The sequence below is a fragment of the Callorhinus ursinus genome, unplaced genomic scaffold (assembly GCF_003265705.2).
Source record: "Callorhinus ursinus isolate GAN/ISIS: 27379988/994484 unplaced genomic scaffold, GSC_fseal_2.0 scaffold17, whole genome shotgun sequence".
NCBI lineage: Eukaryota > Metazoa > Chordata > Mammalia > Carnivora > Otariidae > Callorhinus > Callorhinus ursinus.
This window is the reverse complement of record NW_027397079.1, coordinates 39,666,784-39,681,399: the sequence shown is the minus strand read 5'-3', so window position 1 is coordinate 39,681,399 and position 14,616 is coordinate 39,666,784. Positions and strand designations below refer to the sequence as shown.

Here is a 14,616-nt window from a genome sequence, read left to right as displayed (position 1 = left end):
AACCCATGAAACATACAAAACCATTTCCTTAGATTTTTCCAGTAACACATCTATTTGACTACAACTCATGAACTGGTCCAAGTTAAAAAAAAAAAAAAAAGCCCATTAACTTTAATCCATAACATAATTCCAGAAATATATTATCTGCCTGCACTTAATTACCTTCACAAAAATAAACACATTAAGTTTCATCTGTACTGCATTTAATAATTAAGAATATAATATTCTTATTGAACTCAGCCAAACTAAGATGGGTCCAAAATCAACACTATATTTTGATTCCGTCTCTTAATATGGCATTTTTATTAGCAAACCTTAGTACTATTTAGATATGCTGATTTCTTAGGTCTGTTTTATAATTGTCTTTTAACGACCCCAAACAATCATTTTGGTCCCCTGCCATTAAATGTGTATTCAAGAGTTAGCTATAATAATTTTCACATCCATAATGACAACAAAAATATAGCAAATTAAGCTTAGCCCCTATTATGTCAAATTAAGCCATAAAGGCACATAAGGGATAGGCGTTAAGCTAAGAATCAGCAACTCAGGGTACTAAAAAAATAAAGTATCCATTTAAGAAGATTTCCACCAAGGTCCACAGCTTGACCTTCATTCTCTGTTGGTCTCATCTATTTTCTTTTTCCCCCCTTTCTTAAACTCTAAAAGCTAAGATTAATGGCACTTAAAGGCATAACTTACTACTTCTGCTCTTAGTCTTTCAATCAATATGTGGTTGTGGTACAATAAAAAACGTATTTGGTCTTCGTCCCTGGTTCCTGGCACTGAGCTAAAACCCCTAGCATTTCCTAAGTGACAGGACTGTCCTTTGTAATTTATAATGAGTGCTTTCTGACCATAACTGAGTTTATGCTAATGAGGTGATTCATTGTGAATGAATCTAGATAGCTTTAGGATGGAGGCTGGTTCCAAAGGAACAAACCACACGACTAGAGGACTGGAACTTTCAGCCCCTATTCGACCTCCAGAAAGGGGCTGGAGGTTGAGTTCATCATTTCAATCGCTTCTATGGAATGAAACCCCAAATAAAAATCCTAAACAACAGGGTTCAGGGAGTTTCTAAGTGGGTGAACACATTGATGTGCTGGGAGGGTAGTGTGCCTGGAGAGCATGGAAGCTGTGAGCTCTGCGCGGCCCGCAGCCCCATACCTTACACTATGCATCCCTTTCCTTTGACTATTCTTGGATTATATTCTTCATAATAAAACTATAATTTTAAGTATAAAGCTTTCCTGAGTTTTGTTGTCATTCTTGAAAATTACTAAAAGGGCTGGGGGTGGAGAGGAGTTCATAGGAACTCCTGAATTTGTAGTTGGCCAGGAAGAAGTGTGGCTGAGCTGAGGATTGCACATCCACCTGGCATCTGAAGTTGGGGCAGTTTTGTGGGACTGAGGCCTTAACTTGTGGAGTCTGCACTAACTCAGAAGTTAGTGTCAGAACCGAACTGTAGGACATCCAGCTGGTATCGGGGAAATTGTTGATGGAAAATGAGAGAGTGGTGATGAACTATTCTTAGAGACAAAAGATAAAAGATGATAAAAGCTGCTTTCTTTTAATTTCAAAGTCAAAATAAGTCCATATTCATTCATTCAACAAACAACGTACCAGAATGGTAACAAGTAGTCCAGATCACTTAGGATATACTATTTTGAGTACTTTGGCTTTTACCCTGAGTGAAATGGAGTAACAATGTAGAGTTCTAAGCAGAAAATCTTACTAAAAAAAATCACTCTGGCTGCTGGGTTCACATTAGACTGTGGGCAGGCAAGTACAGAAACACCCTCATCAGGAAATTATTTTTTAAATAAATTTTATGTATTTATTTGACAGAGAGAGAGAGGGAAGACAAGCAAGGGGAGTGTGAGAGAGAGAAGCAGGCTTCCCGCTGAGCAAGGAGCCCAGACGTGCGGCTCCATCCCAGGATCAGGGGATCATGACCTTAGAAGGCAAAGGCAGACACTTAATGGCTGAGCCACCCAGGTGCACCCTCATCAGGAAATTATTAACATGATAAAGGCAAGAGATGATGGCAGCCAATGGTGTAGCAGGAAAAATAACAATTCTTATTATAAAAGTTTTCCAGGGGGCACCCGGGTGGCTCAGTCGTTAAGCGTCTGCCTTCGGCTCAGGTCATGAACCCAGAGTTTGGTTACTGCCTGTTTCTCATCTCTTTAGGCTCTTTAAGTTTAGAATAATCTACCCCCCTTTCTTTATCTCATGGCATTGGCTTGCTGAGGAGACTAGGTCTATTGTCCTATAAAACAGCTCACTTTCTGGATTTGCCTGATTGTTTCCTCATGATTTAGTGTAACTTGTTCCTCTAGCTTCTGTGCTTTTCTGTAAACTGGAAGTCAGAGCTAAAGGCTAGATTTAAATACACTTTATAGATACATTTTAAAAGCATAGTTATCAGGATTTCCTGGAAGATTCTACGTAGGATGGGGAAAAAAAGAAAGGTTTAATGGTTTGAGCAACTGGAAGGAAATACCAACAACTGAAAAGAGAAGATTTTTGACCAAGTGGGTTTTAGGTAGAAGACAGAGTTTAGTTTTAGATATGACAACTCTGAGAGTCTTTTAGACTCAAATGGAGACACTGAATAGACAATGAGGTTAAGTCTGGAGGTCAAAGCAAAGATTCATGCTAGAGATACAAACTTGAGAGTCATTCGGATATGGATGATGTTTAAATCCCTGAGACCAGATGAAGTCATCAACTAAGTGAATGCAAACAGAAAAGAGTAGCAAGGCCTGAGTCCTTAAGCATTCCTCTGTTAGGAAGTAGGATAGAAGAGGAAAAATGAGCAAAGGAAATACAGATCTTCAAGTAAGACAGGAGAAAAACCCAGAGGCTAACAGTATCTTGGAAACCAAATTTTTAGAAGTGTTACAAGGAGGTAAGTCCTTTGAATGCTGCTGCCAGGTCTGGATAAGGACTGAGATTGGGCCATTAGAATCAGCATTGTGTAGATAACTGGTGGTCCTAACAAGCACAGTTTTAATAAAACGGTGGGGAAAAAAAAAAAAAATCCCTGACTGAAAAGTGGATTTAAAAGACCTGGATGTGGGGTGCCTGGGTGGCTCAGTCGTCAAGCATCTGCCTTCGGCTCAGGTCATGGTCCCAGGGTCCTGGGATGGAGCCCCACATTGGGCTCCCTGCTCCACGGTAAACCTGCTTCTCCTTCTTCCACTCCCCCTGTCCCCGCTTGTGTTCCCTCTCTCGCTGTGTCTCTGTCAAATAAATAAATAAAATCTTTTAAAAAAATAACTTGATTAAATAAAAGAGCTGGACGACAGGAATACAAAACAGCTGGGTACAGACTATTCTTTAAAGAAGTTTTTGCCACAAAGGGGAGGAGAAATGGACTGACAAAAGTGAGATCAAGAATATTTTTATTTTTAAGATTTTATCTATTTGTCAGAGAGAGAGTGAGCAAGCATGCATGCATGTGCGCGAGCACAAGCAGGGGGAGCAGCAGGCTCCCCACGGATCAAGGAGCCAGATGCAGGACTTGATCCCTGAGCCGAAGGCAGACGCTTAACCAGTTGAGTCACCAGGCATCCCTGAGACCAGAAGTATTTTTAAAGAGAAAAGAAGTAACCGTTTGCCTGCATGCTAGTGAATATGATCCAGCAGATAAGGGAAAAGTGATGATTTAGAAAAGAAGAGCAAATTGGTAAAGTGATGATCCTAAGTAGGTAATAGGCAATGGGATGCAATATACAAAGTGCAAGTACTAACTTTTAAGATAGAAACCTTCCCCACCAAACCTACAGCTCTATGTATCATAACAGGTAGCAAGACAAAGTCAAACTAATGCTGCCATATGGGTACATGTAGTCATGGGATTCTATGGAAACTTTTATTTGTTTCAATTTCCTCAGACGTAGGATGTATCTACCTAGTAAGGTGATCAGATAAGAGAGACAGGGAAGGTGGTACTGGAGGTTTGAAGAGAGAAAAATGTGAGATAGTCATCTGGAAGAGTGGGGGAATGAAAACACTAGGGAAACACAGTTTGACTGTGGGATTCCATAAGGTAACACTTGCAGTTTTGTGGTGAGAAATTTAAAAATGATATCCATCAGCATGTTTGCATTTTTTTTTCCAGCTGGATTCAACTGCATAGGTAAGAAGCAGAACTGGTAGGACATTAGATTTAACCAGAGTTGTGGTTTTGCAAAACAAATACAATATGAGAGGGGCAGGGGAGCTAAAAGTATACGCAGGGGAGTAATTATGATTGACCATGGAGTTTCAGCTAAATAAGAGGAAAAAAAGAACAGTGAAGGTGGACAGTTTTAAGATCGCACTGGCACTAGAGAATTAAAGAATTATTGGAGACTTGATACCAGAGGAAGGGAGATGGAAAGACAGGAAACAATAATCAGACAGTGGTAATGAGAAAACCGAGATTATGGGGGATTACACATTATCAGTAATTATAAGGTATAGGGTATGATCATGGGAAGGAGTGCCTGAAATCTAGTACAAGACAAGACCAATGGAGAGGAGTGCAAGAAACTGATAGGGAGGGGCGCGTGGGTAGCTCAGTCATTAAACGTCTACCTTCAGCTCAGGTCATGATCCCAGGGTCCTGGGATCGAACCCCAGGTCAGGGCTCCCTGCTTCACAGGGAGCCTGCTTCTCCCTCTCCCACTCCCCCTGCTTGTGTTCCCTCTCTCGCTGTGTCTCCCACTGTCAAAAAAAAAATTAAAAAAAAAAAAAAAAAGAAAGAAAGAAACTGGTAGGGAAGGATATGAAGAATCATCTAGGTATACATCCAAATCACCAAGAATGTAGGTAAGAGTATTTTGGGAAGAGCCGACAGTGTGCCAGGATCCAATATTGTTGAGAAACGAGATGGAACGACAACAATGAAGGGTAGTGGATGATGTCATAAGATTCAAAACTAGAGTTTTAAGGAAGATGAAGGAGAATGGTTTGGAAGCAGCACTAAGGAGTACCACCTTAGTACCTCTGGGCTAAGTGGTACTTGAAGTCTCTGGGAGAAAAAATAGCCATCACTTGAGAAGCCTGCAGAAGTAGTGTCAGGAGAGAACCAGATCTCTTTCAGAGTCTAAGCTGGATCAGGCAAAGCGCTGACTATTCTTTGGCTCAAGTACTACAGGTTAACCAAGCTTAAGAGCATAAACAGCCAATTCAAATTCTTGCTATGTCATATAAAACATCCTGTGCTCTCTGAAGTGGATTCTGCTTATTTTTTTTTTTTTTTACCAATATTAATTTTCTTCGAACCATAAAGCTGAAAATAGAAGGCTCATTTAACAATCACAGTTCCTGGGGCGCCTGGGTGGCTCAGTCAGTTAAACGTCTGTCTTCGGCTCAGGTCATGATCCCAGGGTCCTGGGATCAAGCCATGCATCAGGCTCTCTGCTGGAGAGGGGGTCGGGAGCCTGCGTCTCCCTCTGCCTGCTGCTCTGCCTACTCTTTCCGTCAAATAAATGAATAAAATCTTAAAAAATAAATAAATAAAATAAAAATAAAAACAAAACTAAACAACAATCAGTTCCCTCAAGACTTAAGGGAAAAAAAAGGTTTTCCTTTTGTATTTGTTAATGTACAGATGTAAAAGGACAGTATTTCTTAATGTTTCTGGTGACTGATCTATAGTAAAAATTAAATAAGAATCTGATCATCTATGGATGATATGTCTGGTCACTAGGCAAATCAACATAATCAAAAGTACTGAAAATATGGGAAAGGAATCTTTTTAATAAACTGTACAAAAAAAGAAAAAAAAATCAATCCTTATATACAAAAAGTAACTAAAAATTCATCACAGACCTAAGGTAAGCACCAGAACTATAAAACTTCTAGAGGAAAACACAAGAAAATCTTAGTGACCCTGGGTGTGGTAAACATTTCTTAATAAGAAAAAAAAAACCCAAACATGTTGGCTAATTGAATTTAAATTAAAAAAGAAAAAAAACAGGGGGCACTTGGCTGGCTCAGTCTATGGAATGTATGACTCTTGATTTTTGAGGTTGTGGGTTCAAGCTCCACACTGGGTGTAGAGATTACTTAAAAATAAAATCTTTAAATAAAATAGAATAAAAACAACACGGGAAAGAAAAAAGTTAGATTTTATCAAAATTTAAAACTTTTGCCTTGCAAAAACACTATTAAGAAAATGAAAGGGGGAGTGGAGCCTGGGTGGCTCAGTTGGTTAAGCGTCTGCCTTTGGCTCAGGTCATGATCCCAGGGTCCTGGGATCCAGCCTGTTTGTGCTCTGTCAAATGAATAACAAATCTTAAAAAAAAAAAAAAAAAAAAAGGGAAGCCACAGATTGGAAGAAAATATTTTAAGACATACATCTGAAAAATGACTTGTTTTAGTATTTATATTTTGTATTTATAAAGAACTCTAAATTCAGTAAGACAATTTTAAAAAACAGGCAAAAGATTATGGGAAACTATTCACAAAAGAAGATTTATAGATGGCAAAAACATGAAAAGATGTTGGACACCATTAGTCATCCTAAGAACACAAACTAAAACCACAGTGAGTTATTACTAGACAGCCACCAAAATGACTAAAATCAAAGACTGCCTTATACACCTGAAATTAATGTAATATTGTGTATCAACTATACTTCAATTAAAACAAAACAAAACAGGGGCACCTGACTGGCTTAGTCGGTAGAGCATGTGACTCGATTTCAGGGTTGTGAGTTCAAGCCCCATGCCAGATGTAGAGATTACTTAAATATAAAACCTTAAAAACAAACAAACAAACAAAATAATTGACCTTAGCAAGTGATGGTTAGACTGTGGTGAAATAAGAACGTTCATACACTGCTTGTTGGGGCAAAAATAGTACATCCACTTTGGAAACACTCTGGCAGTCTTCTAAATATTAAACATACACCTAACTATATGGTCTAACCATTCCACTCCTGGGTGGGATTTTACGGGAGGGAAATGAAAAGATATGTCCATACAAAGATTTGTATGCTAATGTTCAAAGATGCCTTACTTGTAATAGTCCCAAACTAAAATAACCCAGATGTTCATCGGTAGATGAATGAATAGATGAATAGATCACGGCCTATCCATATAATGGAGTACGTATGAACTATTATAGGCAACAACATGAATCTCAAAATAGCATGCTGTATGAAAGAAGCCATACCTTCTCCCTCAAAATAAAATGTATTGTGTGAGTTCATTTATATAAATTTCTAGAAATTGCAAATTAATCTATAATGATGGAAAGTAAATCAGTGGTTGCCTGGGGATGGGAAAGGGGTGGCAGAAAGGAGGGACTGAAACACTTCTTTAAGTGATGGATACGTTCATTATCTTGGCTGTGGCGATAGTTTCACAGGCATCTACATAGATAAAACTTTATCAAATACTATACTTTAAAAATGTACAACTTACTATATGTCAATTTCATTTCACTAAAGCTGCAAAAAAGAGGGGGAGCACTAAAAAGAAATTAACTATCAAGCCACATGGAGAAATCTTAAATGCAATGTTGCTAAATGAAAGAAGCCAATCTGAGAAGACTACATATGGTTATGATTTCAATTACAGGACATTCTGGAAAAGGCAAAACTATGGAGATAGTAAAAAGATCAGGGGTTGCTGGGGGTTTGGGGTGGAGGGAAGGATGACTAGGTAGAGCAAAGAGGATTTTTAGGGCAGTGAAACTACTCTGTGTGATACTACAATGGTAGATCTATGTCATTACATATTTGTCAAGCCCATACAGAGAATGTACAAAACAGAATGAACTTTAATGTAAATTAGGGACTTTGGGTGATGATGTTTCGGCATAGGTTCATCAATTACAACAAATGTACCACTCCGGTGTGGGATGTTGATAGTGGGGGACGCTCTGTGTAGTGGGACAAGGAATATGTAAGAATTTGCCATACTTCACACTCAATTTTTAAAAATTTTTTAAAGTAGTGAAATATACACAACATACAATTTGTCATTTAAATTGAAGCGTGCAGTTCAGTGGCATTAACTGCACTCACACCGTTGTGCCACCGTCACTATCATCCACCCTCAGACACGTTTTTTGTCATCCCATACTGCAACTCTTTTGCCATTTCAATTTTGCTGTGAAACAAACTGTTCTAAAAAAACAAAGTCCTATTAATTAAAAATAAAAGGAGGGGACATGAACCTACATAGACAAAAAGAGAGAAAGAAGACAAGAGCAACAAAATTTTAGAACCTGGAAAGCAGATGAATGGAAAATGACTAAAAGGCTGGATACAGAAAAAATTATACTAACAAGAAACATACTTAGGCCCATTCTATTTGATAAAATTTCTAATGAAACCACAGAAAGATACAGTTTTTCACTTCTCAGATCAGACAAAATGAGAAGATTTGCAATCTCCAGTAAAACTCTCTGCTCAGCACCCACACTCTTTTGGCTTTCCTCATACCTCTCTGATACCTCTGTTTGAGGTTCCAGAATTAAACGTCAAAGTTCTTCAAGGCTCAGGCTACACATTTTCCTCTTATGCTATACTAGTCCCTAAGTGACTTAATCCACACTAATGGCTTCAATTAAGAGATACCCAAATTGATTCTGGACTTCTCTTCTACACTTTAGACCTGGATGATCTAATGCTAACTTGGCATTTTCTCTTATGTCTCAATACCACTCAAATTCAATGTCCCCCAAACTAAACGCATGATAGATCCAGCACTCCTCCACAGCAGATCCCCTTTCAGCATTCCCAAATCTGCGCTTTGTCCGCACTTCTGTGTATGTGCTTAAGTGAGAAATTTAAAAGTCAATTTTGATACCTCCCTTTTACTCACTACCCCATAGCAATCACCAACATTTGGTTTTCTCTACTATTTTGAGTCTATCCATTTCTCTACCTCCTTCACCACCTCCTAATCTAAAGTACCATAATCTCCTTTCTAATTTACTACAAATTCCTTTCCAATTGATCATCCCTCATCATTATGGCCTCTTCTAATTCACTTTATACCCGCAGCCAGAATATTTTCAAAATGTAAATCAAACTCGAATTTAAATAAAAACTTAAAAAGAAAAAGAAAACTGGTGCAGCTACTGTAGAAAACAGTATGGAGGTGCCTCAAAAAGTTAAAAATAGAACTACCCTGGGGCACCTGGGTGGCTCAATTAGGCATCTACCTTCAGCTAAGGTCGTGGGATCGAGCCCCACATCGGGATCCCTGCTCAGCAGATAGTCTGCTTCTTCCCCTCTCTCTGACCCTCCTCCTGGTTTGTTCTCTCTCTCCCTGACCCCCCCCCCCCAAATAGAACTACCCTATGACCCAGCAATTGCACTACTGGGTATTTAATCCAAAGAACACAAAAATATGGGATACATGTACCCCAATGTTTGACAGCATTATCTACAATAGCCAAATTATGGAGACAGCCCAAATGTCCATCAACTGATGATTGGATAAAGAAGATGTGGTGTATATATACAATGGAATGTTACCCAGCAATCAAAAAAGAATGAAATCTTGCCATCTGCAACTACATGGATGGAGCTAGTTTGTTGGGGGTTTTTTTAAGATTTTATTTATTTTATTTATTTGAGAGATACAGTGAGAGGAGGACCACAAGCAGGGGGAGTGGGAGAGGGAGAAGCAGGCTTCCCACCGAGCAGGGAGCCTGATGCGGGGCTCGATTCCAGGACCCTGGGATCATGACCTGAGCCGAAGGCAGACGTTTAACGACTGAGCCACCCAGGAGCCCCTGGAGCTAGAGTATTACGCTAAGCAAAATAAATTAGTCAGAGAAAGACAAATACCATATGATTTCAGTCATATGTGGAATTTAAGAAACAAAACGAGCAAAGGGATTAAAAAAGAGGTGAAGGAAGAAACGGACTCTTAACTGTAGAGAACTGATGGTTACCAGAAGGGTTAAATACGTGATGGGGATTAAGGAGGGCACTTATGACGAGCACCAGGTGTTATATGGAAGTGCTGACTCACTTTATTGTACACCTGAAACTAATATTACACTGTGTTAACTGGAATTTAAATAAAAACTTAAAAAAATGTAAATCTGACCCTGTTAACTCTTCCCTGCCTCCGCACCTCCCAAATTGCTTGTCATATCCCTTGGAATAAAGACACAAGGCCCTACATGGTCTGGCAACATCTCTCTTTCCATCCTCATTTTGTAACATGCTCCCTCTTTCTTTCTGTGGTGGTATTCACCATACTCCATCAGCTGGAACAGCCTCCTCTGTGTGCGGTCTTCTGTATGCTAAGGAATCTGTTACCAATCTTCTTTCGGATTTAATTTCTTGGGGCACCTGGATGGCTCAGGTCATGATCCCAGAGTCCTGGGATTAAGCCCTGCATCGGGTTCCCTGCTCAGTGGGAAGCCTGCTTCTCCCTCTCCCACTCCCCCTGCTTGTGTTCCCTTTCTCGCTGTGTCTCTCTCTGTCAAATAAATAAATAAAATCTAAAAAAAAAAAACAACTTAAAAAAAAAGATTTCATTTCTTTACTTTCTCAGGTAAAATGTTTGTGACTTCCTTAAGTTAAATATGTCTCTTTACAAACTTTCATAACATTGTGTATTTCTGCCCTGTAGCACTGGTTATAATAGCAATTCTGTTTTCATAGTTATTTAAAAATTTGTTTTTCCCAAGGTTTTAAACTCTCTGAAGGCAATTGCCCTGTGAGTTGTAGCTTACCCGTTTCACCAGTGCTGGACACAAAGTAGCCATTCAATAAATATCAAAGGGACAAGGAGGAACTGAACTTCCTTGAAGTTGAAGTTATTAATAGATAATATGCAACAATATGAATGAATCTCAGACATTATGTTGAGTGAAAGGAGTCAGACACAAAAGAATACATACTGTATTATTCCCTTCATAAGATGTCCAAAAACAGAAAAAACTAATTACTGGTGTAGAAGCCAGAATCACGGCTATCATTGGGCAAGGGGTATTGATTAGAGAGGGTCATAAGGGAACCATCTGGGGCTAGATAAGTTATATATTTCAATCTGGGTGGTGGTTACATAGATGTGTATACACAAATACGTAGATGATATACATAAACACACATATTCATCACTTTTTTAGTATACTTTTCCATAATATGTTTAACCATAACAAAAAGAAGACATTTTGGGGAAAAAAGGTAAAAAACTAAGTACTGATGAGAAATATGCCTACAAGACCTTGGTAAATTAATTGCTTTTATGATGTATGCTATGATCCTGATTTGGTAAAACAATATACACATACAGTTCTTCTGGTTTCTGCAAATGACAGAAATCCTACCCGAACTAACTTAAGCAAAAAACTCATTTACTGACACATACCTGGAAAGCTTACTCAGCTTCAGTGAAATTCTCGAGACCATTCAAGGCTAAAAATTATTAGGGCACCACTCAGAGGTGACCATGAAAATCACAGGATCACTGTTCTCATAGTGCTAGAACCAAGCCTGATCAGGTTTCAGATGAGCCTTTTCAAGCTCCATCAAAAAGTCTGTGCGCCTGTGTATCTGGAGAGATGTGTCATGTAGTTACAGAAGAAAGCGACAGCAAGCTAGTTTTCAAGCATCAGTCCCTAGTTCTAAAGACACACAGATTCTCTGAAATGCAGGCATCTGAACTGCTTTTCAGATGGGCAACTCTATATAGCTCACTGCAAAGTGAACAACAGCAAGAATTCATTTACTGTTGATATGGATTCTTACAAAACTGCAGGAAATCCCAGCTAGTCAGATGCAAATCTTCCAATATCATAGGGCCTACAAGTGCTCAGTGCTTCAAAAGACAAAAGTATACCCCAAGTCACATCAAGCCTAATGATTTCTTAAATTTACAAGTAATGTTTTATTTGAAAATTTCCTGGATCAAGTTGGAGATACCCATACAACATCAATTTTACAACCTCTATTTTTTCAAGTACTTAGAAGAATCAGGTATGTTTCGTATATCCCAAACAAGTATGTCATTCTTTTAATCATTTGGTAGACATGAGTATCCATGATGCAGGCTGAATCATGAAAAACTAATGATATTTAACCATTTGTGACCTTCAAAGGGCATTTTCATATGATTAAGCCAAAAACCAACCTTGTGCTAGGACACAACAGTGAACAAAACAAATTCCTTGTCTCTGTGTGGATCTCACACTATGTGTGTATATAATACATGGGTGGCGGGGGGAGCAGCATAAAACAAATGAATATATGGTATATAAGATGGTGTTAATATACCTCAAAGAAGAACATAAAAGGTTAAAAGGGATACAGCAGAGCATAGGGGAATGGTTGTCACTTATTTTATGAGTGGTCAGGGAAGGCCTCACTGATAACATTTGATCAAAATCCTAAAGAAAGAGAGAATAAGCCTCCAGATTCTTCTACAATGAGAAAAGCTCATCACTAACATGAAAATTTCTGCCAAGCTTACACTGAAAAACATAAGAACAAATAATTCTGCTAAAACCAACGGAGTATTTTAACAATTATGGCCCTAATTAAACTTTCAGCCAGTCAATCTGTACCTAAACAAGTACATGCCATCAAAATAATAACTGACATTTACAGCTCTTATTCTACATGCAACACACATTTCAGGTAAACATTTTTTTGTCCATGTTTTCAATCTAATAAGTACTCACATATAAGAATACACAAAAAGATAAAGCAATTTATTCTTACATTTTTTGAAGAACCTGGGCCATCACAACCCCATTCGTTAAATCTTCTACAGTCTGGCATGGTGCATCCACATTAAATGTCTGGATCTGGGGGGGAAAAAAAGGGGGGGTTAGGGGGGAGATTCCATGGTTAATTATATAGGAGATTTCTTAGGCTTCTTTTTATGATTATCTCATCTTGAGAGCTGGAATAAATTTTTAAAAGCAGTAGAGTTGGAAAATTTTTCCCTTATGGGAAATTTCCTGCAGGTTCTCATTGTCATTTTTTCCCTTAGGTAGAAAAGAAATTGTGGCAGATACCTGGTGACATCCCAGCATCCATTCATTCTCCTTACAGATGGCCAATCTAAGCAAGTCATGGTACCTTAATCCCCTCTACCAGTGACTAACTTAGGATTCACAGGGCAAACCAAAGTGTTGCAGGGAGATGCTTGAACTTGAGTTTCTAGGAAAGAAAAGCCAATCTCCTCTTGCTGTGAACACATATGTTGCCTCAACTGCCCCCAGCAGTCATCTTAGGGCTCTTAATGGAATACATTTTAGGATGAGGCCAATGCAGTGTACAACAGAAAAGAGGGACACAAAGAACTAAGTCCTTGAGGCCAAAATTGAGCCATTGAATAAAAAAAAAAAAAAAAAAGCCTATTATGTGAGATAGACGTGTTTAAGGCTGGCCAGGTTGAGACTTCTTTTACTCAAAACGAAACTATCTTTACACGGATGCAGAAGTCACATTCACTACAGTTGAGGTTAGATACTCAATTTTGAGTCTAAATGTATTCTGAATTAGATCTAACTTCGCAAAAAACAAAAAACCAACAATTTTGCACTGGTCAGCATGACATGGTCAAGAAATAGAAATTATTTCCATGAGTAAGATAATACAGCTGAGCCAACAATGATTATACCCAGTAGTGCAACCAAGACTTAGAAGGAAATAAATCACTGAGAAAAGACAGATGCGGCCATGCTCTCCCACGTTTATAGGTTAGCAAAATGAAAGAGTATGATAGGATATGCAAATAGCAACACAAATGTTAGAAGTGACAGTAGGATGCAGTCTAGGAATGAAAAACGGCTTAGCATGGGATGGGGGGGTGGGAAGAGGAAGAGATGGAAGAGGGAATAGAATATAATGGTGAAAGATGGAGCAGCATTGTGCAAAACCTCATAAGCCACCTTAGGACTTTATTCTAAGAGCAACTGGGTGGGGGGAGGGGTAAGCAAAGGACTCCAAGCAGGAGACTGAGGCCATGAGATTTGCACCGTATAAAGATCATCCTGGCTGCAGTTAAGAAGAAAGAATTGGAGGGGAAGAGGCACAGAGACCTATTTTAGTAAGTTTACATTATTAACACAGATGAAGTCAAACTAAGTAGAGACAATGGAAATATTGGGAATAACACTCAGGTCTTCTCACATTTTTATTTATTGGGTTACATACTCAGAAGTGAAATTACTGGGTCAAAGTGTATGCACATTTTAAAGTTTCTGATAAATACAAACTGTCCTTAATACTAGTAATTCTGTTCTAGTAATTTTCTCACTTCGTAACAGTAGGTGAGTGTCTACTTCTCTGTATTGTATTATTTACCTTCTTAAAAAAAAAAGCTACTGACAAACGCAATAACTTCTTTATATTTCCTATATGGGAGAGTCTTGTGGGTAGTGATGGTTATGGTGTGGAAACTAAGGGATTTATCTTAAAGATCACAAAGCAAGTCGTTTTTACCTAGGTATCCATTTGGGAGAGTAATGAAAAGAAGCCATCCCCTAACACTAACCTCATACATGGTACAGGTTCAATAAATAATTAGTAAATGAATAAATGGAACAAATAAATATCTGCAGGAATTGATACTAACTTTTATTCTACACTATCTCCAGCTCCCTCCTCAATAGTAATGTGGTAACAATGTA

At 38.5% G+C, this 14,616-nt stretch overlaps 1 protein-coding gene across 5 annotated transcripts in view; it reads right to left on the bottom strand.

Moving 5' to 3' along the window:
- HOOK3 (hook microtubule tethering protein 3) overlaps window positions 1-14,616 on the bottom strand; it is a 104,279-nt gene that overhangs the window by 84,007 nt on the left and 5,656 nt on the right. For all 5 annotated transcript variants that reach the window (XM_073902581.1, XM_073902578.1, XM_025886216.2 and 2 more), the window contains one exon: window positions 12,698-12,783. In XM_073902581.1, coding sequence (XP_073758682.1) covers window positions 12,698-12,720 — 23 coding nt within the window. In that variant the 5' untranslated portion in view covers window positions 12,721-12,783. The remainder of the gene's footprint in view (window positions 1-12,697; window positions 12,784-14,616) is intronic.